General features: G+C 35.3%; 1 protein-coding gene across 1 annotated transcript in view; it reads right to left on the bottom strand.

Moving 5' to 3' along the window:
* LOC149787532 (solute carrier family 61 member 1-like) overlaps positions 1-27,603 on the bottom strand; it is a 76,326-nt gene that overhangs the window by 14,271 nt on the left and 34,452 nt on the right. The window contains exons 9-12 of the mRNA XM_089973661.1: positions 25,840-25,894; positions 25,146-25,248; positions 16,662-16,729; positions 11,043-11,122 (exon numbers count right to left, since the gene is read on the bottom strand). Of these exons, the coding sequence (XP_089829787.1) occupies positions 11,043-11,122; positions 16,662-16,729; positions 25,146-25,248; positions 25,840-25,894 (306 nt within the window). The remainder of the gene's footprint in view (positions 1-11,042; positions 11,123-16,661; positions 16,730-25,145; positions 25,249-25,839; positions 25,895-27,603) is intronic.

Consider the following 27,603-nt stretch of genomic DNA (forward strand, 5'->3'; position numbering starts at 1 on the left):
GAGAACCAGTTGCAAAATGTTTCTGTCCCTTTAGGCAACATGTTGTGCTGCAACTAAAGGTCAGAGAGAAAAAATGACTGCTTTGTTGTGCTAACAAGAAGAGGTAAAGAGAGAAGCTAGTATGTGATTTCCAAAGGGCTGTCGTCATGTTACCATTCAAGGAAGAATGATTTAGACAGATCCATCAGGCAGTGACGGCACAAACCTCATGGGTTTTTAATTTCAAGAAATGTTTGCATTGGTAAGGAAGTAGTATGTTCCTTTAATTGTGGTGACAATCCACTGTTAGATTGTGGAAGCTGAAATATTAACAGAGCCCTTAAGAGGAAGGAGAAGACATTTCCTACCCTTTTGTTTCCTTTTCAAGGCAATAAGATAGAAATGTAGAACCATATGGAAGCATAAAATCCTGTCTTGAGCATCTCCAGCACAGAATCGACTGAGACTGGGGAGGTATATAGGTAGTGCAGCTTCTGAACTGATTTTTTTATACTGAAAAATCACAATTGACAAAGGAGACAAACTGATTCCTAATTCCTCAAAAAAAGAGGCAGCCAGTGTCAATATACAATGCATGAATCTTGCTACATTTTTTTGCAGACACCAAAGTAAGTAAAAACATTGTCTTGAGTGTGAGATCCCAAAAGGAAGCCTCACTCAACGATTCAATGGGGTTTTGGGTAAAGATCATAAAACGCAAGATAGATTCAATCTGAGCTTAAGATTGCAGGAGACGGGTCTCTGTAGCTCAAAATACTTAAAGAGATCAGCAAGGTGAGAATCTGAGCTGAGCCCTGAGAGAATATGAGTGTGTTAGAAATGTCAATTGTATAGCTCTTGATAGCTGAGATTGAACATCTTTTTGTTCTTGAAAAGTAACAAAGGAAATCAGCAATGGAAGTTACAGAAGGACAGCTAGGATCAATGTGTTTCCTACTGCACCAACCACAGATGATGCTCCACCTGGCATCATAGACCTTGGATAAAGAATCTCTCCTGGTCTGAAAGATGCAACTGACATTCCGACCTGAAAACTTGCTTTGCAGATAGATCACATGAAATGAGCCAAGTGTGATGGTGGAGAAAGTGTGGGTTGTGGTAATGGAGGAAGCCCCTGTGTTGGAACAAAAGATTCCTCCTGTGAGACAGATAACAGGGTTGATCTATCAAGAGGTCTAGAAGATCGCTGAACCATGATCACTGGGGATACAGTGGGACTATGGGAATAATAAGAGCAGTGGAAGCTCTGACTTTTGTAGAACCTGAGGTAGCAGCTAGAATGGTACAAAGGCATATGTGAATGGACCATCCCAATGAAAAATGAATGTGTCCACTACCCATGCTCTTGTCTGGGACTGGAGGAATACAGAAGTGAACCTGGTCACAGAGTCCACTAGAGGCTTTTTCTATAAGGAGTCAAAGGACTCGGCTAAAGAGCAGTGAAGAGACCATTCCAGGAGGACTAACTCTGCCTGTCCTTAACAGACTGTCCGCTAATACATTCCTCTTACAGATATCCATGCAAAAAAATGAGCCATGTATGCCTCCTTGACATCCAAGATATTCTAGAATTTTGTCTGAGGAGACTATAACAGATTGACACCTTACTCTGTTGACGAAACCTTGCCAAAGCTACAAACTGACTTTCATTTCTATATAGTTGATGTGGAAGAATGATTCATTCCATGTCCAATGATCCTGGAGAATTATGCCCTCCAGCTCTTAATGAGTGTCTCAGTTAGAATCTGATGTGTCAGTAAACAGATAGGAAAGCGCATCAGGTGCATGCATGAGGACTCCAGTCAGGAATCTGTTCCTATCCATCAACCAATGCAAATGGTGATGTAAATCTGATCCTAGAGAAATCAGAGCTGATACAAAATCTCTATGTGGTTTCCATCTTGTGCTAAGAAGAAAATGTAGAAGGCATATATGGAGATATCCTAAGGGAACATGCTCAGCAGCATCATTCAAGGTTCCCAATAGGGATAGGTAAAGGTGAACAGAAAACAACATATTTGCTTGTAGCCTTTAGAAGTGGCAGGATTCAATCTGTCCAATCCTGTGGGACCTGGACTAAGTTCTTATTTGTGAGGAAGTTCATTCCCACATAAACAAAGTCCTGAGATGGAATGAGTTGTAACTTCTTGAGGTTTTGTAAAAGACTGAATTACTGTACACCAACAATAAACAGATCCTGATGGAGGGACTGTACCATAACACTGTGGATCAGCCAGTCATTGAAATACTGGAAAATCTGGGTTCCCAGTAATCAGAGGTAATGTACTACTACTCCTATAACTTGGGTAAAGGCTCTGGATGTGTAAGTGATTCCAAACAGCGGAACCTGAAATTGCAAATCTTTATGGTCCAAGCACAAATGTAGGTATTTTCAACGTGCAGAAATTATCAGGATGTGCAAATAAGCATCCTAAGGGTCAATGGAGACATCCTGATCTGATGAATGTATTTGCATATTTTAGTTTATTACATACAGGTCAGTTACATATGTACATTAAAAACCTGTTTTGAGAGACCACTGCTATGAGGCCACTTGAGAGACCCAGCATTCAAAACATAGTGATTAATTGTATAATTGTATGACCTGTAAAGAAAGATCACTTTTCTTGAGATACCATATTTTTTTGGAAGAAGGGGTGGTCTTTCAAGACAGTCTCAACTGTACTGGTGTTGTATTTCTACTTGTTTTGTACTACCAACACAATTTTAAATATAAACTTTACAAAACCCATCTTTTTTTTTGCAATCATTCCTTAGGAGACAGGACTGCCAATAAGCAAAAAGAACTGAAGTCCACAACTCTCACAGAACCACCTCTGCTGCTTTCAAGAGCACATGATTAAGTTTTGGGGCTTAATATACAACTGACATAAAGTGTTAATAAAAAAAATTCACATAACATCTTCATTTCTTTATTTTCTAACAGCCAACTCGTATAAGAATCCTAACTAAACTGTACAAGATCAGATGTTGATAGCCTGTACATTTGAAAAAAAGCTGTAAAGCACTTTAATGGCTCTGGCACTAATTAAGATAGCTGGGGTCTCCTTTAAAAGAGAAAACTAAACCAAACCAAACTTATATTTATCACAACCAAATTTATTGACATATAATGTGGATCCAAAGGCAAACAACCTACACCAAGATCTGCTGTTGCATGAAGTTGAGACACATATAAATCTATGGTGAACATTGAAAATCAGTAGTAGAACGAACAGCTTAGACCAGCTATGGTGTTGCATTGTGTGTAGACACATCAGTATCTAAACTGTATTATCAAATTCAAAGGTAGAATAAACAGTATAGACTCAGATCTACCTACACTCTTTGTGGTGATGGGACAGATCCATTATTCTCTAAAGTTTTCAAGTAATACAAAAAATCCGAATCTAACCTGACACTTAGGGGTTGTCCATGGCATGGAAGTTCTGAGGTCTGCTACTGGGACCAAAGTTTTAACAAATCTGAAAGTTCTCTTATTCTAGATTTATTCTAATTACAAACTGTTCTTGTTGTTTTTACTTTGAGTTGGAGCTGGAGTTTCTTGCTCAAAAAGTTCAATGAATATGGGATTAGAAATCCTTCTTGAATACTGGGTAAGGAATGATATTCCTGAATCTTTTAAAGCAAAATTCAAATGCATACCCAAGGCCTAACAATCAGGGTCTGTGCAGTTTCCAATTAGACTCAACTAATTATAACTTGCTTTTAAGTTACACAATGTCATACTATTTGGACTCTGGCCTTTACTTTGAATTTTAAGATCAAAAGGCTTGGAGAATACGGTGCAAAGTCTAAACAAAACTGTTCACAGTTAGGTATATATGATTATTATACACAAGCAAATACAGTATTAATCTTTGCTTGACATATTACAGGTTTAGCTTCACTTTGGAGGTAAAGGTAAGTAGTTTCAAGTAAGCAAAATTTTGACTACATATATATATATATATATATATATATATATATATATATATATATGAATGTAGAAATTTTCCTTTGTATTCATCACATAAACTAGAAATAGTTATTACCAACACATTCTAATTAAATAGGCAAGACAAGTTTGATTATTTTATTCTTATGATGACAAGGTTTATGTGTCAAGTGTTATGAATGTCATGCATGGTCTGCAAAGCTACTCTCAGTCTGAGATCATTTCAGATCAAAGCAAATCTTGAAATATTTTATCTGCAGATGCTTTTCAAAGAACAACCTAATATTTATATCTAACATGAAGCAGGATATATTCAAAGTACAAGCAAAAATTAAACTGTTGAGTTATTGTCTTCTTTGGTGTCACATGACAGAATCAACCAAATTTTTGACAGATTTTTAAAGCTAGGGACTCATACAGGCATGTACATGCAGTCTTAATGACCCTACCAAGAGAGCTCTGTACTATAATAAGACAAAAAGAGACCCAGGTGGGACAGATATCACCTGGCTAACATAATTTAATAGTTGACCATTACACTAAGCAGGCTTATATACTGCTGGAGGAACACATCCATCATAAACAACTTCCCTTACTTTATATCATGTTGGTTTTACTGATTAATTTCTAATGATGAAAGCATAATTAATATTCAGTCTCTTGTTCATAATCGAAGTTATCTGGATGATATAACTCATTTACCAAGTTTTATAAAAAATTTATGAGACATGTAGTCTCTAAATCTATAGAGGTAACAAAATGAGCCAATGAAATGCAAGGTTTTGTATCGCTAATATGCAATGATCTCACTTATCATAGGACCTGTCTATATCAAGGGGCCCCGAGTGGCTGAGTGGTCTAAAGCACTCTCTGTTACAGATCACTGCCATCTCACCTCTGTTTGCGTGGGTTCGAGTCTGGGATCAGGCCAATGTGGGTATGTGAGAAAGCTTTCCAGTAGCTTCTTGTGGGCCTGTGGTTCTTCCCTGGGTTTTCCCGGGTTCTTCCTCCACCATTGATACTGGCTGCCATGCACAGCCTATCGTGTGCTGAAAAATGGCATTAAACCCCACAACAACAATAAGTGTCTATATCAATGATACTATAAGCTTAACATGAAGCAAAATTCAAGTGAACTTTGGTATTTAGATAGGTAACAAATTCAGTTAATCAGATTCAATATTATGCCAGTAATAGCCAATCAAATACAATATTGTCATTAATAGCCAATCAGATACAATATTAAGTTATTAATAGCCAATCAGATACAATATTAAGTTATTAATAGCCAATCAGATACACTATTAAGTTATTAATAGCCAATCAGATACAATATTGATAATAATAGCCAATCAGATACAATATTGCTATTAATAGCCAATCAGATCTTAATGAGAGAAGCTATTGACATTGTTTGCCCAAAATCCATTCAAACATATAGTCACTAGGGCAGTTAAATAAACCCCAGATCATATAAATATGCATTACTTATAATTAAACAAAATCATCCAAAATTTTGGTGTTCCTAGCCTCTATAAGATGTCTGATTAAAATAATAGAGTAATACAATCTTTCAAGTGGTAAGATTTTCAGTCAATCAGGTGCAAGATCATCTCATACAAAGATTTTGCTCATCATTATTGATGATGTAAGCCTATTTACCTAGTTATATAAAATTATGATCAGAAATAGAGATGTTAAAATGTTGAAAATCCCAATGAATGAGATGTAAAATCACCTCATTACAATACATGGATCTAGCTCATAACTGTACTTTTCCAAGATCTAAATGATTTAGGCTTATTTACCAAGTCTGATCAAAAGGGATTTATTAATGGTACGAGGTAAACCTCACCATGTGTAGATTCCATGCATTACAAAACCCATTATTGATCGTCACCCTGTATTTGAAGATTGATCAAACTGGATAAAAAGCTATGGCTTCAAGAGTGACAACAGCTATAGCCAGTCAGATGCACGATCACCTCGTGAATATAAATTGATCTTGATCACATTCAAAATTGTCTAATATCTTTATGATAAAAGCCAATTGGATGAAATGATGGCTTCAAGGAGGTAATAAGCTTAGCTAATCAGATGCAAGATCACTTCATTAATATGCACGGATCCTGCTCATTATTATAAAAATTTCCAAGATTCTGGTAATATGAGCAGTTATTTCATGCCATGCCCTGAGTAAGTGGATTTTCCAATACAAATAATTGTGATGATTCATTGGAGTGAATAAATAATTTCACTGCCACATCAATAACAAGATAACCATGAAGTCTGAAGTTATTCTTAAATGCTTATGTAGCTGAGGAGTAAAAATGACCACCTCCCCTTAAAGATAACTCAAGTTCAAATTCAAACAAAGTGCAAATTACCTGGTAGTTATTTTTTTTATTACAGTAATATTCTACTATGAATTAGGAAGGAGAATTATTTAACTGTTTATGTTTTCCATTTGAATAATAATAAAACACAGCAGAAAATAAATGGCAAACTGGGATCTAGTAAGAAATCTACATCAATCTGTTATACAGTACGTCTTGCTTGCAAATATGTTTGAGCATGAAATAAAAAGAAAATGTGCTTGCTACAAGAGTGTAATGGATATATTTCATCACGTGGGTGATAGACTTAAAGTATTTTTATGAGTGGCATAGTCACGAGTGAAAATACTTTAGTTTGATAAATGTTAAGTATTTTCATGAGTGGCAATGTCATAAGTGAAATTACTTTAGTTTTTCACCCACTCAATGAAATATATCCATATTCACTCATTTCAAGCAAATATCCTATATATTCCATGTCTGATCAAAACTCTGCTTCCAAAATGGTAATGATGTAAGCATATAGTTGAAGTAGGATCTGAAGTACATCATGGTAACAAGAGTGGTAACAAGCTCAGCCAGTCATTAGTATGTGTGGATCACACTCATCATCTATTTCATTAAAAATTTTGTTGATATAAACCCAAATTCTAAGCTTGATTGAAATCACCTCCGAAATATGAACTCAAGAATGGTAACAAACAGTTGTTGATGAATGGGACAATGCGAAATGGACATCAGACAATGGACTATGGATGCAGGGCCATACCATAAGCAATGGACGTCAGACAATGGACTATGGATGCAGGGCCATACCGTAAGCAATGGACATCAGACAATGGACTATGGATGCAGGGCCATACCATAAGCAATGGACATCAGACAATGGACTATGGATGTAGGGCCATACCATAAGCAATGGACATCAGACAATGGACTGTGGATGCAGGGCCATACCATTATGGATGCAGGTCCATACCATTATGGATGCAGGACCATACCATAAGCTTACCTGGATATGCATCCAGATAAGCTCTGAAAAGGGGATACTGTGTTTTGTCCAAATATGCTTCATCTAGTCAACTATGGTTCCCTTGGCAAATGTTGAAACTCTCTTCAAATGTAAGACTCAAAAAAGGTATGTCTGATATGCTTCATTGTGACTGTTAATAAATAATGAATATATCAGTAGTGTTCCAAAAATGGATTACATCAAAATTGTTAAACACATAGCAGAGGACTGGCTTTATCTGACAAACAAGTGACACTATTTATTTCAGGGGGTGGGCATATCTATATCCTAAGAATAAGTTGTTGTAAATACTAGTACCTATGATAATCAAAATCAATTTTTTTTTTGTATAAGAAAAAATTAAATTTCCAGAAGTAGTTATGGGTTGGTTCACAAATCATTTGTAAATGAAATTTTCCTTGAGAGATTTACAGAGGCTTAATGCTTCGGCATTAGACCAGAGGGATGTGGGTTTGACTCCCACCACTAGATTAGCGCATGGTGAGTAGCTGAGCAAAGCACTTTACTTGCCTCTGCAATATGCCTCTACAATATGCCTCTACCATATAACTTTCAAGTCTTGCTGTGCAGAACACCAAATGCAAACTCGTTTTTCTTGAGTCCAGGCCATGACCAATTAACATTATAAAACTGCTATAAATACATTTCACAACTCAGTCAACAATAATTAATATTATCTTTTGTGCCTTTATTTTCTTACATTTTTGAGAACTTATCCAAAAAACTCCATATGTTCTTATTTCATACCTGTATCAGAATATTTTTAAAGTTTTCACACAGCATCTGACACAATCTATAATGAATGCTTTATCAAAAAACTATTCACATTTCTTTAAACAGTAAAAGGCATGAGGCGAATTTAATTTACATCTAATTTTATCCATCCATTATGCCCATGTTAAGATCACTGTCATTACAGTCAGTTTTCTGGCAACTTGAATTAATTATATGGCATTTACAACCTGGCTACCATACGGATCCTTCTGGGATACATGTGTTCATGAATCTGGATCAAACCCATATTTACATCACACATTACACACTGTATACAAAATGGTAATCAGGCTATGGCTGATTGACAGACACAAGAACAATACTCAGAGCTCACTTGGTATTATGGTCAAAAAAGCAAATAGGATTTTAGGCATAACACTGCTGCAATATCAGCATTAACAGAACTTAGAAGAAAAGCTGCAGACATTTATGAAACTAAAACTTATGCTCATGCAAAGCGTATCATTCAGGATAATCTCAAGAAATTCAGTTGAATGTAGTATAAAGTCTATTTGAGAAGTGAAAGTGGAAATTCCCACCAACAATATGAAAACGAAGATGGACTTTTCTAAACATATGAGGAATTTAATGAAGAAAAATACAGATAGGACTTTTAAATATAATGTTACATTTCTGCACTGTTGGTTGATTTTTGAATGTCATTTTGATAGAAATTTTGCAACAATCCTGCAAGAACACATTCTAGAACAGAGAATGAGTAGTCACTAGAGAAATTGACCATGAATAGTCACAAGAGAAACTGACCATGAACAGTCACAAGAGAAAAAACTATGAATAGTCACTAGAGAAACTGACCATGAGTAGTCACTAGAGAAACTGAGCATGAATAGTCACAAGAGAAACTGACTATGAATAGTCACTAGAGAAAATGACCATGAGTAGTCACTAAAGAAACTGACCATGAGTAGTCACTACAGATTTATGTACCAACCATTTCAACCTACCATCATCGGGATTGTAGATTTTGACTGATCTCTGCAATACAATCAAACTAGTCTAAAGGTCTCGTTTACATAGTCACATTCTCTATGTCTCTCTTAATTCATTCTCAAGAGGATATTAACCTGCATTAAGTGGACCCTTCCCATAAGGAAACTTTTTCTACTTTCTTGTTATGCTGATTAAGACAGGTTGGATTTTAAGTCCATATTGTCAGTAAACCCTCAAAAAATAGAGAGAGTGTTACCCCACCACCACCACACAAGATCTAGCCATCAAAACTTTATTTTACACAGGTCAAAACTTTCCAAGTTACACAATTATGTAAGCTGTTCTGTCAAAAATGAGGATTTTATATTATTCATACCAAAACTCTCCAACCATTAGTGTCTTTCACCAATTTTCTCATTTCTCAAATAAAATTAATCTGTGCACTTAAAATTCTCATTCTATCTACCCTATAATTCAGGACTCCTGAAAGACGGCATTTTATCGTATCATGGATCTATCACTGCTATACTGTGCATGCTTCAGAAACATTACCAGAATAATGGCTGTGAATGTTAACCAACTGACAGTTTCAATTGAAGCCATGCAATCAAATAAAACCATGATGCATTGACATTTAATTCACTTTCAGATCATTCTTATACCTCTTTAATCAGGCTTTGTTCTTTGATAGTTTCTTGCTTTTCCAATTAGTCTTTCCCAATTACAGACTCTGTAATTTAGCACAATTGTGCAAAAGAAGTATGCATTTCTATAAACCAAATTAGTCTGTAAATTAGCATATTTGGCAAAAACAATATAAATGTACTACTCTGCCTGTATTTCTGATTTTAACTTCAACATAATGAAACAGAATGCTTTTTTGTTTGGGCTTAAATTACATACTTGAAACAGAATGCATCTTTGTTTAGGCTTAAAGTACATATTCAAAACAGAATGCATCTTTGTTTCTGATTAAATTACAAATTGAAAACAAAATGCATCTTTGATTTGGCTTAAATTACATATTCGAAACAGAATGCATCTTTGTTTGGGCTTAAAGTACATATTCAAAACAGAATGCATCTTTGTTTGGGATTAAATTACAAATTGAAAACAAAATGCATCTTTGATTTGGCTTAAATTACATATTCGAAACAGAATGCATCTTTGTTTAGGCTTAAAGTGCATATTCAAAACAGAATGCACCTTTGTTTGGGATTAAATTACATATTTGAAACAGAATGTATCTTTGTTTGGGCTTAAATTATACATTCAAAACAGAATGCATCTTTGTTCTGGCTTAAAGTACATATTCAAAACAATGCATCTTTGTTTTGGCTTAAATTACAAATTCAACATCTATTTAATACTTTTCATCCTACCCTATGATACAGGAAACATCTGGGACCTAGACTGGTAATTAGCAGACTGTCTGGCCAAAAATCTTGTTTTCAAAAAACTTTCAATCTGCATGTATATTTACATAAATTGTCTCCAAACAATAATAAAAATCCCAGATTAGCCAGGGTCTACAAAATGATGCTATAATAAGAGTATTGCTGAGAAACTTTGAAGTTGTATGAACCATTGAATCTCATATTGATCTCATATTGACCACCATGACATGAACGTCACAATGTACTGATTCATAAAAACATACATCTGTAACTGTTTTATTATGTTTTAGCGCAAAAATGTTGAAATTTTGTGTTCCAAAATAGTGAAAATGACATTTCAGCAAAATGATGTCACACAATCTATATCATGATAAAACATAATATTGTAAATTCACACAAAATATAGTGTGATGTCACACAAAATATATTATGTCACACAAGATATTATGAATCCATAGAGAATATTATATCATGATGTCACATCAGTGCAATATGATGAATAATCATAAATCACATGATATCATGTCAATCAGAGTTAACTCTCAAAGAAATCATGTAATAATATAACATAAAAACTGAGAAGGCTAACTCACTTGTATAACCATTGCTGAAAAATGGCTGCCAGCAGAAGAAATCCCACACAGCACTGAAAGATCACCTTCATGTCAAGGTTCTGTAATGGTAACAAAATGGCAGATTATGAGGCAATTCCTAAGGATGGGTTAAATTTTAGCTTATTTAGTCCAATGAAACAGTGCAAGAAATGACCCATGTACATGCATCAACGCATCAAACCGAACTTAAGTCATGCCTGGAGGCCATAACGGCTCGAGTATTATGTAGCACTCAACTAAAGAATTTCAACTGATAAATTTTTTAATTGGATTAGAAACTAAATTATGAAGATTAGAGAAGAGGTATCACATTAAAAACAAAAAGAATCGATAAAATTTTTTCATTGTTTTGTTTTACATATCAAGTTAGATTCTGATTTCTTTTCTCAAACAAGTTTAATAACCTTCCTGTGCTAAAATATTGTTAGACTGCTATTGAGATAAACTGACATTTAACTAGACTAGTATTGATATTACACACAAAAACACACATTTAACCTAATAGGGAAACAACTCTAACAAAACTCATCAGAGGGTGACAATACACAGGAACATGTTCACTAACAATGTCTGCCAAGTTTTAAGGCAATTCATTAGAAGATGTGGGACTAGTTAGTGTTTTGGGTGTAATGGCATTTCTCAGCACAAGATAGGCTATATTTGGTGGCCAGTATAACTGGTGGCGAAAACCCCTAGAGAAAACCCCAGAAAGAACCACCAACACATGGGAAGCTACTGGTAGCTTTCTTACATAACCACAATGGCTGAGCCATGACTCAAATCTCTTGCAGACAGAGGTGAGATGAGAGTGATCAGTAAAGGTAAGCACTTTAGACCACTCAGCCACCCAGGGCCCACTGTGGAACTAATTAAATATGCAATAATTTATCATTCAAGTACCTATATTTAAGATAACAAAAAGGATATAACCTGAAAAAACACCATAACATGATGTAAGAATGAGATATTCACATTTATCTCAGGTCCATAATGTCTGGCAAGAGATGGCAATTCATCAAAAGTTGTGGGATTAGTCTTACACACTACAATAATGGTACATACAGTAAAACCACAAAAGGGCCACAACTCAGGAAAAAGGCATTAAAGCATAATGACAGTAATATGCACATGCTGACCTAATGTCAACAACATTTAAGTTTCAGGGCAGTTGATCAAACAATTATCAGATATAATGCCTGGTTCTAACATTAAAAATGACTAAAACTGGAAAACATATCAGAGAACAACAACATAATAATATGTTAACCTCACGTCAATTATGTTTGCCAAACTTTCAGGCATTTTATTAAAAGCACTGGAAATAATTTCACACATATGAATTACCATTTATAACAGGCACATTTACCACTAAAACAATATGTATCAGATCATGATGGCAGAACAAAATGCACATGGCAGTGGCATCTACCAAGTTTCAATCCATGGATATATACAATATATATATGGAATGGACAGACAAGCATCCCTTCCATATTCATGATAAGGACATAACAAGTTTGACGACCAGACTCAAACACTTGCAATAAACGCTGAGAAAATATTTATTTGACCCACTGTCCTGGACAAGTAATATTTGAAATATCACTTGTCCTGTAGAAATCATCACTTATTCATGTATTTAAGATACAAAGAAAATACAGTCGCTACTGTAATTTTCATCTTTCATTTAATAGTCGGTGCTTTGATTTTACAAAGCCAACTTTACCAATTGACAGATATATTCTATTCCTGTTTTCGGCATCTAGAAATAACACTAAGACGCTAATCATTCAAAGACATATAATAAATCAAAATCAATACATTTAGTTTTTTTTATACCTGCTAAAATGCGATTGCATTGCATAAGAATAATATTGCCCTAGAAATAGAGGAAGCAAAAAAATTCCAGTAATGGTGATATTGATATACCTATGTCTCTATTGAGCTTAGTTATAAGGTAATCCTCTTGTCCATCCATCCATCAAGCACCTGTTAGCACAAATAGTCCTGAAGTTTTTGATGGATTACTATGAAACTTGACAAATATTATGGTCATGAGCTGAAGATGCACATATAAGCTAACCAGTTTTTGTAATTTTGTTGTAGCCCTTTTTTGTATTATAACAGTGTATGACACAACCACATAACTCCGCCGTTTTTGTATTATAACAGTGTATGACACAATCACATAACTCTGCCATTTTTGTATTATAACAGTGTATGACACAATCACATAACTCTGCCATTTTTGATGGACTGCCATGAAACTTGCTGAATATTATTTTCATTACCTGAAGATGTGCAATGGCAAATTTTTCTCTCCCATAATTTTATTAGAAATACTGCCCTGTTTGTTTTGTAGTTTAATGAAGTGTAGGTCACAATCTCATTAGCACAACAAATCCTGTAGTTTCTTTGCTATTTATGGATTGCTGTGAAACCAGGTACATATCATGGTCTTCATCTAAAGATGTACATACTAACAAATCTTTGTGCTCAATCGATATTTGTTAAGAGTTACTGCCCTTATTGAAATACAGATGGTTGCAGTGACCTTCAAAGATGCTACTGTACACATATAAAAATCAAAGCTAGTTTCAACTCACAGCCATGAGTTGGAGTCTACTGCTTGTCAGAATTAGTGTTATCGGTAAAGTAACAACATCACAGCCATGAGTTGGAGTCTACTGCTTGTCAGAATTAGTGTTATCGGTAAAGTAACAACATCACAGCCATGAGTTGGAGTCTACTGCTTGTCAGAATTAGTGTTATCAGTTAAGCAGCAGCATCACAGCTATGAGCAGGGATAGTGCTAGACTTCGCCAAAGTCACAAATTGAATTTTTTTCCTTATTGTTGACAAATTATACCATCTGGTGACTTTATGGGCAACAATATTGTTTGGCTGTTTGAACTTGTACACAGTCTTGGGTTTTAAGTGAAGAAATTCTTTAGGCACCATCAAGGGAAGCCACAAACCTGAATATAAAATGCAATGGAATCTATCTATTGTTACATGAACAAATCCTTTGTTCAAATTGATAAACCCATCTTAACAGTGCATTGATAAATCATAATCCGCTTATGCTGACATCTGGCCTGAGTATGGTATGCACTGATACACTGAAATAGTCATGCTCCTAGATTAGCTACAATCAAACAATTTCCAAAGGTGGGAACAGGAATGGCTACAGTTGACTAAAGGACATTTTATTTACAACAAATGTACCCTGAAAAATTTGTTGTTCTGAAACTTCAAGAAAACTGATCTCCTTTGAAGCACCGATTGTTCTCTATAAATAATAAGCAAATGAATAAAAGTCGTTCTCAATAAATGATCTATGATTATTTGATGTTACCACCACAATAACAAGCCAACATTTGTTTGGTTCTCCAAAGCTGGCATTTAGCAGTCGATTTAATAACATGCGCATCCTTCATCGAGTTCAATCTTCAATAAAAACAAACCACCTTTCATCAAAGGAAGACAGAAACAAGTTTAAATGAAAACAATAGAATCTGATCAATTGTTGCATTTTCCAAAGTGACTGGAATACTATTATTGTACAGTGAAAGTTTCCCTTTTGCTCAAAAATGTGTATGCTTACAATCGCTATCAACGGGGTCATAACATGCAAATTTCAAATCTTTTGAAACCATATACATCTGGTTGTCAGGAGAATTGAAGGTGAGGTATCTCGCAAACATGTTTGTTAAACTTCTTGATTTTTTCACACAATTTCATTTCCCTATGAATAGCCTCATGTACTTGGTAGCCTTCACAAGATGACAGCTGTCTCCAGCTGACCAAAATCTAGGCCAATATAAGTACATGAAGCATGTAAACAAGTATAAAGCCTAGTTATAATGAATATCTTAGTGAATTGTTTAGTGTCTGTTGACAATGGGATATAAATCAAACAAGGACTAGCATATATGTATGTGTATATGTGTGTTATATGTGTTTCCTACGTAGGATGTGAATTATATATAAAAAATTTAATGTAATCTATACTGGAATTTGTGAATTTGTAATATACTTGATGTACAGTACTTAATGCATTATGGATTCTACTACACAAATGTAAGTTGTCAATACATAAATGTATTTCAGGCTAGTATGTATTCAATTAATCAAAATGACCACTGTTTATTTTCTCTCAGTGTAAATCCTAGTCACTGGCGACAGGTCACCGCTTATGAATATTTCACTTGTAGAAAGCCCCTGCACACACTTAGTTCAACATCTTATTAACTGGACAATATTAGCCTGGTCCCAATGATGTAGAGATAAATGGGTATTATTTTATTATGAAAATGGCGACATTTGTAAAAAATTGGCGACAAAATATAGAGGTTGGCGATTTTTGGGGTGATGGCTTTTTTAAAACCAGCACCATCCCTGCATGAGTTGGGATCTACTGCATGTCAGAATCTCGTGCCATGTTTTTACTTTGTTATATCAGGTATGAAACCATCAGTTAAGACTCTTTTCTGAGCCAAGTGACATTTTGGATCTTTATTGCCAAAAGAGACTGAGATAAACAACAGTTTCAGACTGAGCATATAATACTGTGGCTAGAAAATGAGTGTCCTGTATACTGTTGGCAGATGTCCTTTTGAGTGCTTGCAGCTGTGGTGTATAGGCCTGGTGATGACTTCCATTGAAAGTACTCACATTTAAAAACATCACTTAGTTGTGAAAACAATTTTATATATATATATATATATATATATATATATATATATATATATACATACATATACATGCACACACACACACACATGTATGTATGGATGTATATATGAGGCATAAATCAGAATTAAATATCTGAAGTTGTCTAACATCTTCACTTTGGCAAAAACTCACTTGTCTCAGACAAGCTACTGCCCTGACAATGAAATTCACTTGTACCATCATGGTGCAATGGTATTTTCAAAGAAATTTATTTGTTAGCTTGGGGTGGGTTGATGAATTAATTTCATTAAACAATAAAGGTAGTTAGACAAACAATCTAATATATGCACACACAATACAAGTATGCCACTTTTTAGATATTAAAATTGAAAAAAATGTACAGAGGTTAAAAATACCAATTCCACAGAAAAAAAGGATGAAAACAGTAGGATCATAGGATTGAATGAGAAAACCTGAAAATAAATCTTCAAACAATTTAAAATGAGGTTTCCCTTTCTCACAAGTTGGTGAAAATATGTAAATGTATCAAATTATGACTTACCTATAAAACATGTAAATGTACCAAATTATGATTTACCTATAAAACAGGTAAATGTATCAAATTATGATTTACCTATAAAACAGGTAAATGTATCAAATTATGATTTACCTATAAAACAGGTAAATATATAAATTATGATTTACCTATAAAACATGTAATTGTATCAAATTAGGACTTACCTATAAAACATGTAAATGTATCAAATTATGACTTACCTATAAAACATGTAAATGTATCAAATTATGACTTACCTATAAAACATGTAAATGTATCAAATTATGACTTACCTATAAAATATGTAAATGTATCAAATTATGATTTACCTATAAAACATGTAATTGTATCAAACTGTGACTTACCTGAAGCAATATTACAACTACAATCATATTAAGAGGAATCCTGAAGAAATTCATTATCGTGGCTCTTGCTGAAAGAATAAAGTTTATTGTTTAGCTTGTAATGGCCATAAAATATCTGAACAAAAACTAAAGTCTCACGACCTGTACAACAAGATGTCTATGTCCTTCATGACCAACTAACACTCAAAAATGAAAAACTCTTACCACAACATTCACAAAGTTTTTGACAATGATGACACTATGTTTTGCTTTTCTTCTAACATGGGCTCAACATCATATAAACCAGTACCTCATCAAGTCTCTGCTATTTTTTAAGAACCTACCTATAAACAGTTTTCAAAGGCATTAGTGGGCTTTCAAAATTATCGATCTTATAATCTCTTTTCTGGCCTCTGTTACATCATCCTTACATAAGAACCATATGGCAGAATTTAATGTAATGGAAAACTGATTTCCAAGCCTTGTGTAACTTGAAAACACAACATTATAATAAAAGCATATAATCCAAAATTAAGCAAAATGTATCATATTTTTCTGACCTTTTACATTTTGCAATCACTAAGAGTTACACTGGCTTTCTGAATAACATGCATACATTGCACTGTGTACAGAAGTGACTGATTTTCAGTGACCTATAAAGTATATCTAATATACTTTAAAAAAACAATACGGTCTTACAACAGACCTATAGCAAGAGCAGAGATTACCACACCTACTAATTGGCACATGACATCATATAAAATCAAGGTAGTTATGCTGATACTTCATATGAAGAAGTCTTAATGTTTTAATGCATGCTGAAAATTTCATTAAAAATAGTAAAAAAATGGTTACGATGATTTTTATTATTGTATGACATATAGTGGCAGTCTCTGATCTGATGGATCACAGGCATAAAAGTCCATTAAGTGGGTATTTTGGAACAGATGTGCAGTTTTTAATAAAATCTAATATGCCGGCAAAGGTAACCCACTTCCTGATTGGTTTAACAGCAAAATCTATTGGCATTAAAATCCATGATATAGTCAAAATTTAGAATGCCACTGTAACATCATACAAAATTTACATTTTCTTGTTTTTCAGCAAAATTTTCAAAGTGCTAGAATGGGCTTAAAAGCCTTATACTTGATGGGTTTAAGGAGGTTAATGGAGGTTTTACTGTTGTAAATATGTTTTACTAGCTCCACTTACTCATCAACAGTAAAAATTCACTTACTAAAAAATCACACGTAACATCCTCAAATACATGACTGTTATTCTCTAATGTCTCTGAGAACCAAAAATACAAGCAACCAATTTTTAAAGTAGAGTATGTTTCTTTATTAATACTTACTTGATCATAATACATTAAGTGTACAAATATTTACCTCACAAATCCAGCCCCTCAAAGCTTGCTTCTTGTAACAAAAGTACTAAGTCATCTGCCCACCTAGGTTGGAGTCAGACAAGAGTGATCTCCCTTCAGACAATCCTGTCCCCAGTCGTGTCTCTAGTCAGTTACTACTTAAGTGGATATGCATGCTCTGCCAGGTTAGAAATAGAAATCCAAGTGGAGAGAGATAATCCAACTGTCGAGAGATGTGGAAGGTGTGCCCATATTGTGATTCAGTAAGTATTATCAAAGAAACATTTTTACTTTATTATTTACTATCCAATCATAATATATGAGGAGAATAGATAAAAGGTAGAGGGAGTAACATCCCTTTACCATGATGACCCAATCTATGATCTATTGATGAAAATGAATCAGATTCAAATCTGGTGATATATGGACTAGAGTTAGTCTCATAACATGCCATAATGCAGCTTGCAGCAAAACAATTCCCCCCCTCCCTGAAACCAGCTGAAGTCGAGCGACTGCATCATTGTAAAGCTGTTGAATGGTTTGGCAAGGGAGCCAGTTGTGCTGCTGTTGTAGGTCCTACCAGGTCAAAATGAGCCCTTTGAGAAGAAAGACCCCTGAGAAATAGCCATCCCATTTATTTACTTTCTGCATTGCTTTGAGGACCAGAGGCACTGAAGGAAATGCATATGCATTAGCTCATCCTAGTTCCAGGAAAGAAGGCTGACTGCTCAAGTTTTTGAGACTACAAAGGATGACAGAAATAGTCTGGTAGTCTGCATTCCACCATATCAGATTCATGGTTGGTCAACCCCAGAGGGCACAGATTCATTAGAATACAGTGTGCGTGTGTGATTTGGATTTTTAACTTTAACAATTTTTCAATCATATCGTTATGATGTCTGGAGTGTGGCAATTTATAGTGATGTCTAGCACATGGGAATGATGTCCCACCCAGTCACATTATCCTGACACCAGGCTGACCAGTCCTAACAATAACCTCTTAATGCTGCGCGCCAAGCAAGGCAGCTGTTAGTACCATTTTTGTAAGCCTTTGGTATGACTCAGCTGGGGATCGAACCCACGACTTCCTGCATCCGAAGCAAACACTCTAACCACTTGGCCAGTGGAGCGGTTCATTAGAATACAGAGAAGTAATAGGATATGTTGGGTTGAATTTGTTGGTTTCATTGGGATAATGAGTACATCAAGAGACTTAAATGTGCATTTGTCAATGATGACATCACCTGAGAACAACTGAAAACACAAGGAAGATATCAGTGCATTAGGTTCCCCCTTATCTTTTAATATAATTTAACAACAATAGAGTTATCAGACAGAATAAACACACCCTTTCCAGACAGCATATCCTAACACTGATTGAAATGCAGTTACTGTGGCCTTCATCTCCAAGAGGTTAATGTACAATGTATGCTCCTGAAGAAGCCTTGCCTTGTTGATTTCCCAAAATGAGAGCAGGAGGTTGGCATCCAGCCTGCTGTGATGGCATCTGTTGAGATTGATTTCCCAAAGGCTGAATCAGCAAGGGAATACTCATCATTTGCAGAGATGTTTTCTCATACATCCCAAAAGTCTGATCCAGTATGCAAAGTTTTGGTCACTCCTGGGAAAAGAGAGTAATCTGCAGTGGTCTTGCAGACAGACATCCCAAGATGACAAGATCTGCTGTTGCATGAAGGATATCCAATAGACATATGTAATTCTTTCCAAGAATACAAGACACTGTCATGATAACTGAAATACATTATCCTGAGGGTGACATAATGTACATCTGAATTCTGAACTCCACACCCAAGTGGATAAAATGTTAGGCTGGTACAAGAATGGATCTGTTCTCGCTGAAAATTAACCGAAGCAGAGTAGAGGTGAAACAAGGTATTAATGTCTTGAACCCAACTGGTGCTGGAAATCAATGACTTGGAAGTACAGCATGACTATGTCCATAATTCTAGTGAAGATGCTGGGCTTGATATTCAGACCAGAAGGGAGTGTTGTTTATCCTTAAATGAGAAATATTTCATTATTAATGGTGTTGAGAACCAGCCTTAAAATGTTCCATTCCAGAATATGGTGTCATAATGGAAAGGCTGAGAGAGCTTACATCTATAGCCAACTAAAGCTTGCCAACATTCTTTGCACCATGAGCAGACTGGAGTAAATTCCTAGTGAATTTACTGTAGAAAAATCCTTACTTCTGTTAGGCAGACAAAATTTTGGTCTTCCATAAAAAAACCTGAAATTTTATTAAGGGGGTTTGGGGTTCAACCACCATCAGGGTCTCAAGGGGCAGTGCCCCTGATCAGAAGGTAAACAAAAAAAAACATTTTACACTTATAAAAAAATGCTCCATGTGCAACTTAAGATCAAAAAATTTAACAAAATAATCATTTGAAAAACTAATAAACTTACCAAAAATGTTCAACTTGACTTCAATAATTTCACAATATTTATTGTCACATGAATTGATGCTTAAGTTATTTCATGTGCATGTCATTGGGCAATGTGTATCATGTGTGCATAACATGTTCTGTATGCCATTCATAACAAACTGTATACAGTGGTCACTGAGGCACTGTAATCAAGGCATTTCAACTATTAATCCCATTTTACATGCCTGAGAGGGTCCATCCAGTTTATGATTTCTCTGAGAAAACAAGGGCATGGTCCTAGGTTGCAGGCCAATAAGTTTTGTTTCTTAGGTAGACTATTGCATTCTGAAAACAACTGTGATGATTGCCCAGATAGCATCCATGGCTTGAGAAATATGTCTCTTTTGTCAGGTGGAGATTAAAAGAAACACCAAGGACATTAGGTAAATAAGTCTTTTAGTATATAAAGTCATGCAAAATAATGGCTTCCTTGCACGAGTACCAGTGGGGTTTTTTTTATGACAAAACATCCATGGAAACCAAGATGGTGCTATCACAGTGACATTTTGAAGCAGTTCACATGGAAGGACCCCCAACCCCAACACACAAAGGAAGATCAATAGTTCCATGTCCACAATGTCTCAGTTATGAGCTGTGAATGGTCAGCTGTTGTGAAATGCAGTAGGCCAGGTTAAAAAGTGCTACACATTAACGTTGCAAAAGAACTGTAACACTTGGGTCTTGAAGTGGCTTTTCAAAGCAATGAAGTGTCAGCAACTTTACCAGACCATGCAATGGCAAACCATCCAAAAGAGGCCATGTGAGACAGAGAAATAATAATAATAATAATAATAATGTGGACTTAGTACAGTGCCTAATATTTAAAAGCTCTAAGCACTGTACAATATACTGGGAATATGTCTATATTCAGACACAGTTATTCCTCAAACTGAGAAAAATGGGGTGACACAGAGGCCTCCTGAGATGCCAAGATGGATGGTGAACTATACTGGAGTCCAGCCATAATGAAATACTGTAATCCAATCACTTAGTGAATCACCGATGGTCTGGGGATGGTATCAATCATCCAGTACTCTATCATCCACAATGAAAGAACCTAAAGTGTGATGGACATGATGGGAGCTGAGGCCAGTGGTGAAACTGTTCAGTGTTCCCTGCATTAACCACTCATGGTTAAAGAATGGCACTGGGTATCCAGGACTGGATCATTATCATATCCAGTGCCAGGTTCATAAGCCATGAAAGGCCATTCAAGAGCTGTCCAATTTGGGTTTGCAATAGCACTAGACCAACATGGGTCCATAAGGGCACTGGGGTCACACAGATCCAAAATGATATTGGATCAACATGGGGTCCAGAACAGCAGAAGGCAGACATAGATCCATAAAGACACAGGACTGACAAATATCCATAATGGTACTGGACCAAAACTGGTTCATAATGGCAGTGGGCAGGCATGGGTTAATAAAAGCACCTGGCAAACATGGATCCATCATGGCACCAGACCATCATATGTCCATAAAGGCATATGGCAAACATGGATCCATCTTGGCACCAGACCATCATATGTCCATAAAGGCATATGGCAAACATGCATCCATCTTGGCACCAGACCATCATATGTCCATAAAGGCATATGGCAAACATGGATCCATCATGGCACCAGACCATCATATGTCCATAAAGGCATATGGCAAACATGGATCCATCATGGCACCAGATCAACATGGGTCAATAAAGGCACTGGGCTGACACAACCCTATAATGGCACTGGTCTGATATTGGTTGCATAATGGCAATAAGCAGACATGTATCCATAATGGCAAAGGACTGACAGGGATCCATAAAGGCATTGGTCCATCATAAGTTCATAATGGTAAAGAACAGACCTGGCTCCCTAATGACAATGGACCAACATGAGTCCATAATGGCACCTAGACTATAAGACCCTGTCCTTGCATCTGGCAGACACAGGTCCATAAAGGCAACATAGTGACATGGGTTTATAACAGCATCATGACAACACAGATTCATCAGAGCACAATAATGATAAGGACCATCCAGTCTCTGATGCTGTTGCTGGTGTTATAATGCTAGACAGGATAAGAGATACTGGATTATCATAAACGATCCTTTCAGTCAGTCATCAGTTAAAGCCATATTAGAGCAAGAGTTGACCACAGCTGATCCACCTCTGATGGCAAGGTCCAGCCCTGATGGACAGATGAAATACTTCCTTCTATGCTGGTGCCAGTTTTATGATGCCAGGATGAGTTACAGGGTTTTAGATCCCCATAAGTTGAGGCCACGGTTAGAGTTTAAGTATTTTCTGTAACTGATCAATGTCTATTACCATCAATTGTCCTGATGTGCTACCTTACCAAGATGGAATCAGTTCCTTAGATACTGCCAAGAAAATCTGGTTTAACTGTAGTGGCAAAGCTGGAACTTCTGCCACTAAATAATGCATGACCTAAATTATACATCATAAACTTCAGGCATGTAACTTGCTTATTTTCTGCCAGCTGAATGTATTTGCACTGTGTGCACTCAGCCCTGTCCATTTTTGCACTGACATTTGTAATTATTAAGAGCAAGATCTTGGCCTATACAAGTGAAATCAGTCAAGTGTCCTGTGAACTTACTGTGAAAAGGACACTACTAACAAACTTTGTACAATAATTATAACGTTGCTAACAAACTTTTTACAATAATTATATTAACGACCTTATAGTAAATAATGCTAGATAATTTTTTTTACAGAATTCATACACTAGGTCAAGTAATAAGATCTGAACTGATGTACTCTAAACCAAAGCAGGTAACAAAACTGGCAATGTCATTGCATATCATGAATACAAATGTTTTTTTGTAGTTTTTGGGTTTCATGCCATATTTCAGCAAATGATAGGCAGCTATATATGGCAGCCAGTAGGTACAGTTGATGAATAACTCAACAAGAACCACTACACAACAGGAAGATACTTTCTCACATATCTATTCTGGTAAGGCATGAGATTTGAACCAACACGGAAAGAGGCAAAACGTCAGTGATTGGTAAAAGCCAGTACTTTAGACCACTTGGCTACGAACCAATGAGAAATATAAAAAATATACATGGAGTATACTCCCCTGTGCGACAAAACTATTTAGAATCACATCAGATGTGAAAAGGATCAAGCAGAAATTAGTATTGTGAGAGTGTGCTTTCTTGCATAAGCAGAAATACAGTAGTAACTGAGGTATGGATAGAATTTAGCACAAATCCTCCTGTGCATGGGGAGATCACTCTTGTATGACTCTAATCTAGCTAGAAGTATCTCTAATGTATTTATTCTTGGGTTATGTATTTGAAGAAGAAAAAAAACTGAAGTCATTGTTGAGCTTCACTAGCTATAATATGGGAATTATACTGTCCTTAAATAGCTTACAACTGTGAAAAAAACCCTCAAAGGGACTGAAGCCTTACTGGTCAAAAGATTTCTAAGCATCAAGACAAGTCTGGATTTTTTTTAATGCTGAATACTGAAACCGTATCAGATATTCTTCTGAAATTTGGTAACAAAATTAATTTCTTTTACAAAAGAATATACACATTCAGCATATACATGTAAGCATAGTACACATTCATTGTCATGGCTTCTGACTTCAAAACTTGATCTCACTGAAAGATTGCAAAACTTGTCACAGTAATGTCAAGATATTCCTAATTTATTGAGTTTGGTTTAGAAAACTTGGTTTGATAACAATTCATACTTGTTTCTGTTTTCATGTTACAAACCAGTACAGCTACAAATATGAGTCAAGACCTTTGACCTCAGAATCAATATCAGTGTGCTGACGATCACACTGTTTAATGGAATACAACTTAAAAGTCAGGTCCAAAGTTGTTTGTATTTATAAATGTCAGTGTGGTTCATAAAGTCAATGAAGTAACAAAATCAAGCAATGTTTTTTTTTTAATACTACCTGACTCTATGTCAAATTAGGTCTGGTTTTCAAGTCCTTCTGAGAGATATTTTGGTAGTCAAACCTGTACCATTTTCATTCATAACCAATTAAATACAACAAGAATCATTTAACAAAAACCCTATGTCTCTGCTACAATTTGTTCAAAAGAAGCAGTCGGAACAAGATTTTTGAGCTGGCCATTAGGATACTATGTTGGAGGTCAGGTGAGCACCATTTTCTCTCAGAACTAACTACATACCGTTATAGTGGTTTGATGGAAATCAAATTGCAATATAAAGATTTTTATGATGGCATTTTAGGTTGGATGAACATCATTTAAATAAAGAAACAATATATACTGCAAGAATTAAGTGTTTGTTAAAAACAAAAAACCACAAATACTTCCATATTACACAGATGCCCCCATTAATATGATACAAATGAAGGGCAAAGATACATGCACAAGTAGCAGGGGATAGTTTCGAGAACTGACCACTTCAAAATTTCTTAAGGCTATCATGTGAATTTTCTTTATAAATAGTATTGATTAATAATTAAAAATATAGATATATCTGTTAACTAGGAGTTTCGAGCTTGGGTTGTCTAGAAACTGATGTGAGGCATGTACACCTTCCATGGCTACTTCATAGTATTTAGAAAAGAAAATACCAATAGCCAGCTAGGAAACAGATCCAGCCACACAAGGCAACTGACCACAAACAAGATATTAAGATATTTTCTGATATTATTGTGAATACAGTTCATCAAGTGCAAACTTACTTTCTTCTGGTACATATTTTCCTCTCATGGTACTCATGGATGGCCAGAATATCCCCACACAGCACTCAAATACTAAGAAGGCAGCAAATATTAACAGTTGGCGCTGGAAAAATATAAATACATCTAGAAATAAAAAATAGCCACATTTCTCTCCAGTTTTCTGTCATCCAAGCACAAACACATTTTTCCTGATATATTTAACAACCAGTAATTTGATCAATATCTCATATTTTGCAAAAAATACTTTTGTTCATAATTAAAGGACATATACTGTACACTTTTACAAATTCTTAAACAATGAATTCCACTGTAAACAAGAAATTCCTTTCTGATGCCACTGAAAATTTTATTAGTGTCATGGCCTACATGGACAGCAAATGATGAAAGCACAATTGTAAGTCTTTCTTACCTTGATCCCAATGTCAAATAAATGGGCTGATATGAAGCAGAATAAACAGTCACATGTTCATAATGAGATGCTTACTTTCCCCTCGAGTATTTTTTACACAAATATTCTGTTCACTCACAGGAATTCTATTCATCATAGTTTTTTTTAGATAAACTTAAATTTTTCTTCAATATATCAAGTAATAAGATTTGGAGACCACTGATCCTTGTTGCATCCAGTCAATATGGCTGATGGACAAAGTCGATTGTGAAGAGTGTATTCTTGGAAGAATGTGTTTATACTTACACCAGGAAAGATAATAGGTACTGCCAGTGTAAGAGATGATACCACTAATACTGGCCTGAAAAGAAGAAAAAATACAACGAAATGAAAACGCATCTGCCATTCCTTATCCACATAATTAACAGCTTTGCTTGTTATGAATATCTCAATAAACTATTGTACCATGGATAAACAAAATTATAAATCCACAGATAAATTTATACCCTCTGTCTGGAAAAATCATGATTAATGCATGTGCTTTGAGTCTGTAACTTAAGAGAAAAAACGTGTATATGACACATAATTGTTAAAGACCTCTCAGAAAACAAGTTTTGTCTAATAGAAATTTCTGAAAAGACTGATACTTTACAATCAAATTTTTTTCTCCAGGAAACCATCATGAATCCATTTCTTGTGTCCTGTCATTACTTTTAACTCCTGAGAAACTATCTCTGATAATCTTGAAAAATTCCCAACATATCAAAAGTTGATAACAAAATTATCATTCTTTTTACATTTTTGAGTTAATAAATTTGAAAGATGTGCAAGTGTAGTATAAAATTCTTTGTTATAGCCTTTGACCTCAAATCTAATTTCAGGGAAAGAAGATCAACTTGCCTCCAGGCAAGTACAAATATAACTACACTTTAGGTCTGGTTATATATGATGAATATTCTTTTAAACAAGAGTCTCTTAATGAGACAGACTATTTCCTGGCCAAAAAGAATTTCCAGGAATTCAAGGAAACACTAGCTTTTATGTTTAACTGCTGAGTGTTGAAACCATCTCTAATATTCTTGATTTTTAAGATTTTCAAATCAACCTCTGCAGCAGCGACACTGGATGTAAAATTCGTGCCATTTTCATTTAGAACAACTGGATACCTTTGAATGTCTAGGGTAGTACCATTTTCACTAAGGCTTCTTTGTTTTTGTGGGTTTAATGACATGCTTCAGCATATGAAAAGGTATACATGGTGACAAGTATATTTACTCAAGGAAGAACCCAGGAAAACCTGAGAGAGAACCACCAACCCATGGAAAGCTACAAGCAAGCTGTGCAAAAGCTTGAGCCCATCTAGACAGAGGTGAGATTAGTGAGTGATCTGTAAAGGAACAAAAAGCAAGCACATTGGATAAATCAGCCACCTGGGATCCCTTTTTCATTTAGGACCAGCTACTCATGAAAGCCCCATGCCAGTATGATGTTTGGTTCTAGATGGGAGCAATGACAGGTTTCAAGATGTCTAGCTGAATGGTGGCCATATCAATACCATTTTCACATAGGACCAATAGGTATATAGAAAGTTTTTCAGTGATACTCCAATATTCAAATAACCATCCAGTGAAGAATAGCAAAATTATTTTAAGATGGGCACTGTTGAAGAAACACTGGAGATCCATGTAGAACAAAGTCCTTTGGTGAAAACCCCAAGTTGATTTTATTATCTATTCAAAAGTAGTAATAATTTGATTTTCAAGATGACGGAGATACCAGTTGTCCAATCAGCACCATTTTCAGCTAGACATCATATGAAGTCTTTTAGTGAAATACGTCTTTCTGTTCAGCAGAAAACATGACAAGATTTTCAAGATGGCTATCATTGTGACCATATTGGATGTCAGATTGCCACCATTTATACATTAGACAAATTAGGCATCTTGTAGTGAAATCCCAAATTTCAAATGACCAATTGCTCAAGATTAGCAATTACAAAATTTTCCACTGTTGTGGATATGCTGGATGTCCATGTGGAACATTATTTATTAAGAACCAACTAAATATCAT

The sequence above is a fragment of the Sinohyriopsis cumingii genome, chromosome 11 (genome assembly GCF_028554795.1).
Source record: "Sinohyriopsis cumingii isolate HCF-2022 chromosome 11, ASM2855479v2, whole genome shotgun sequence".
Lineage (NCBI taxonomy): Eukaryota > Metazoa > Mollusca > Bivalvia > Unionida > Unionidae > Sinohyriopsis > Sinohyriopsis cumingii.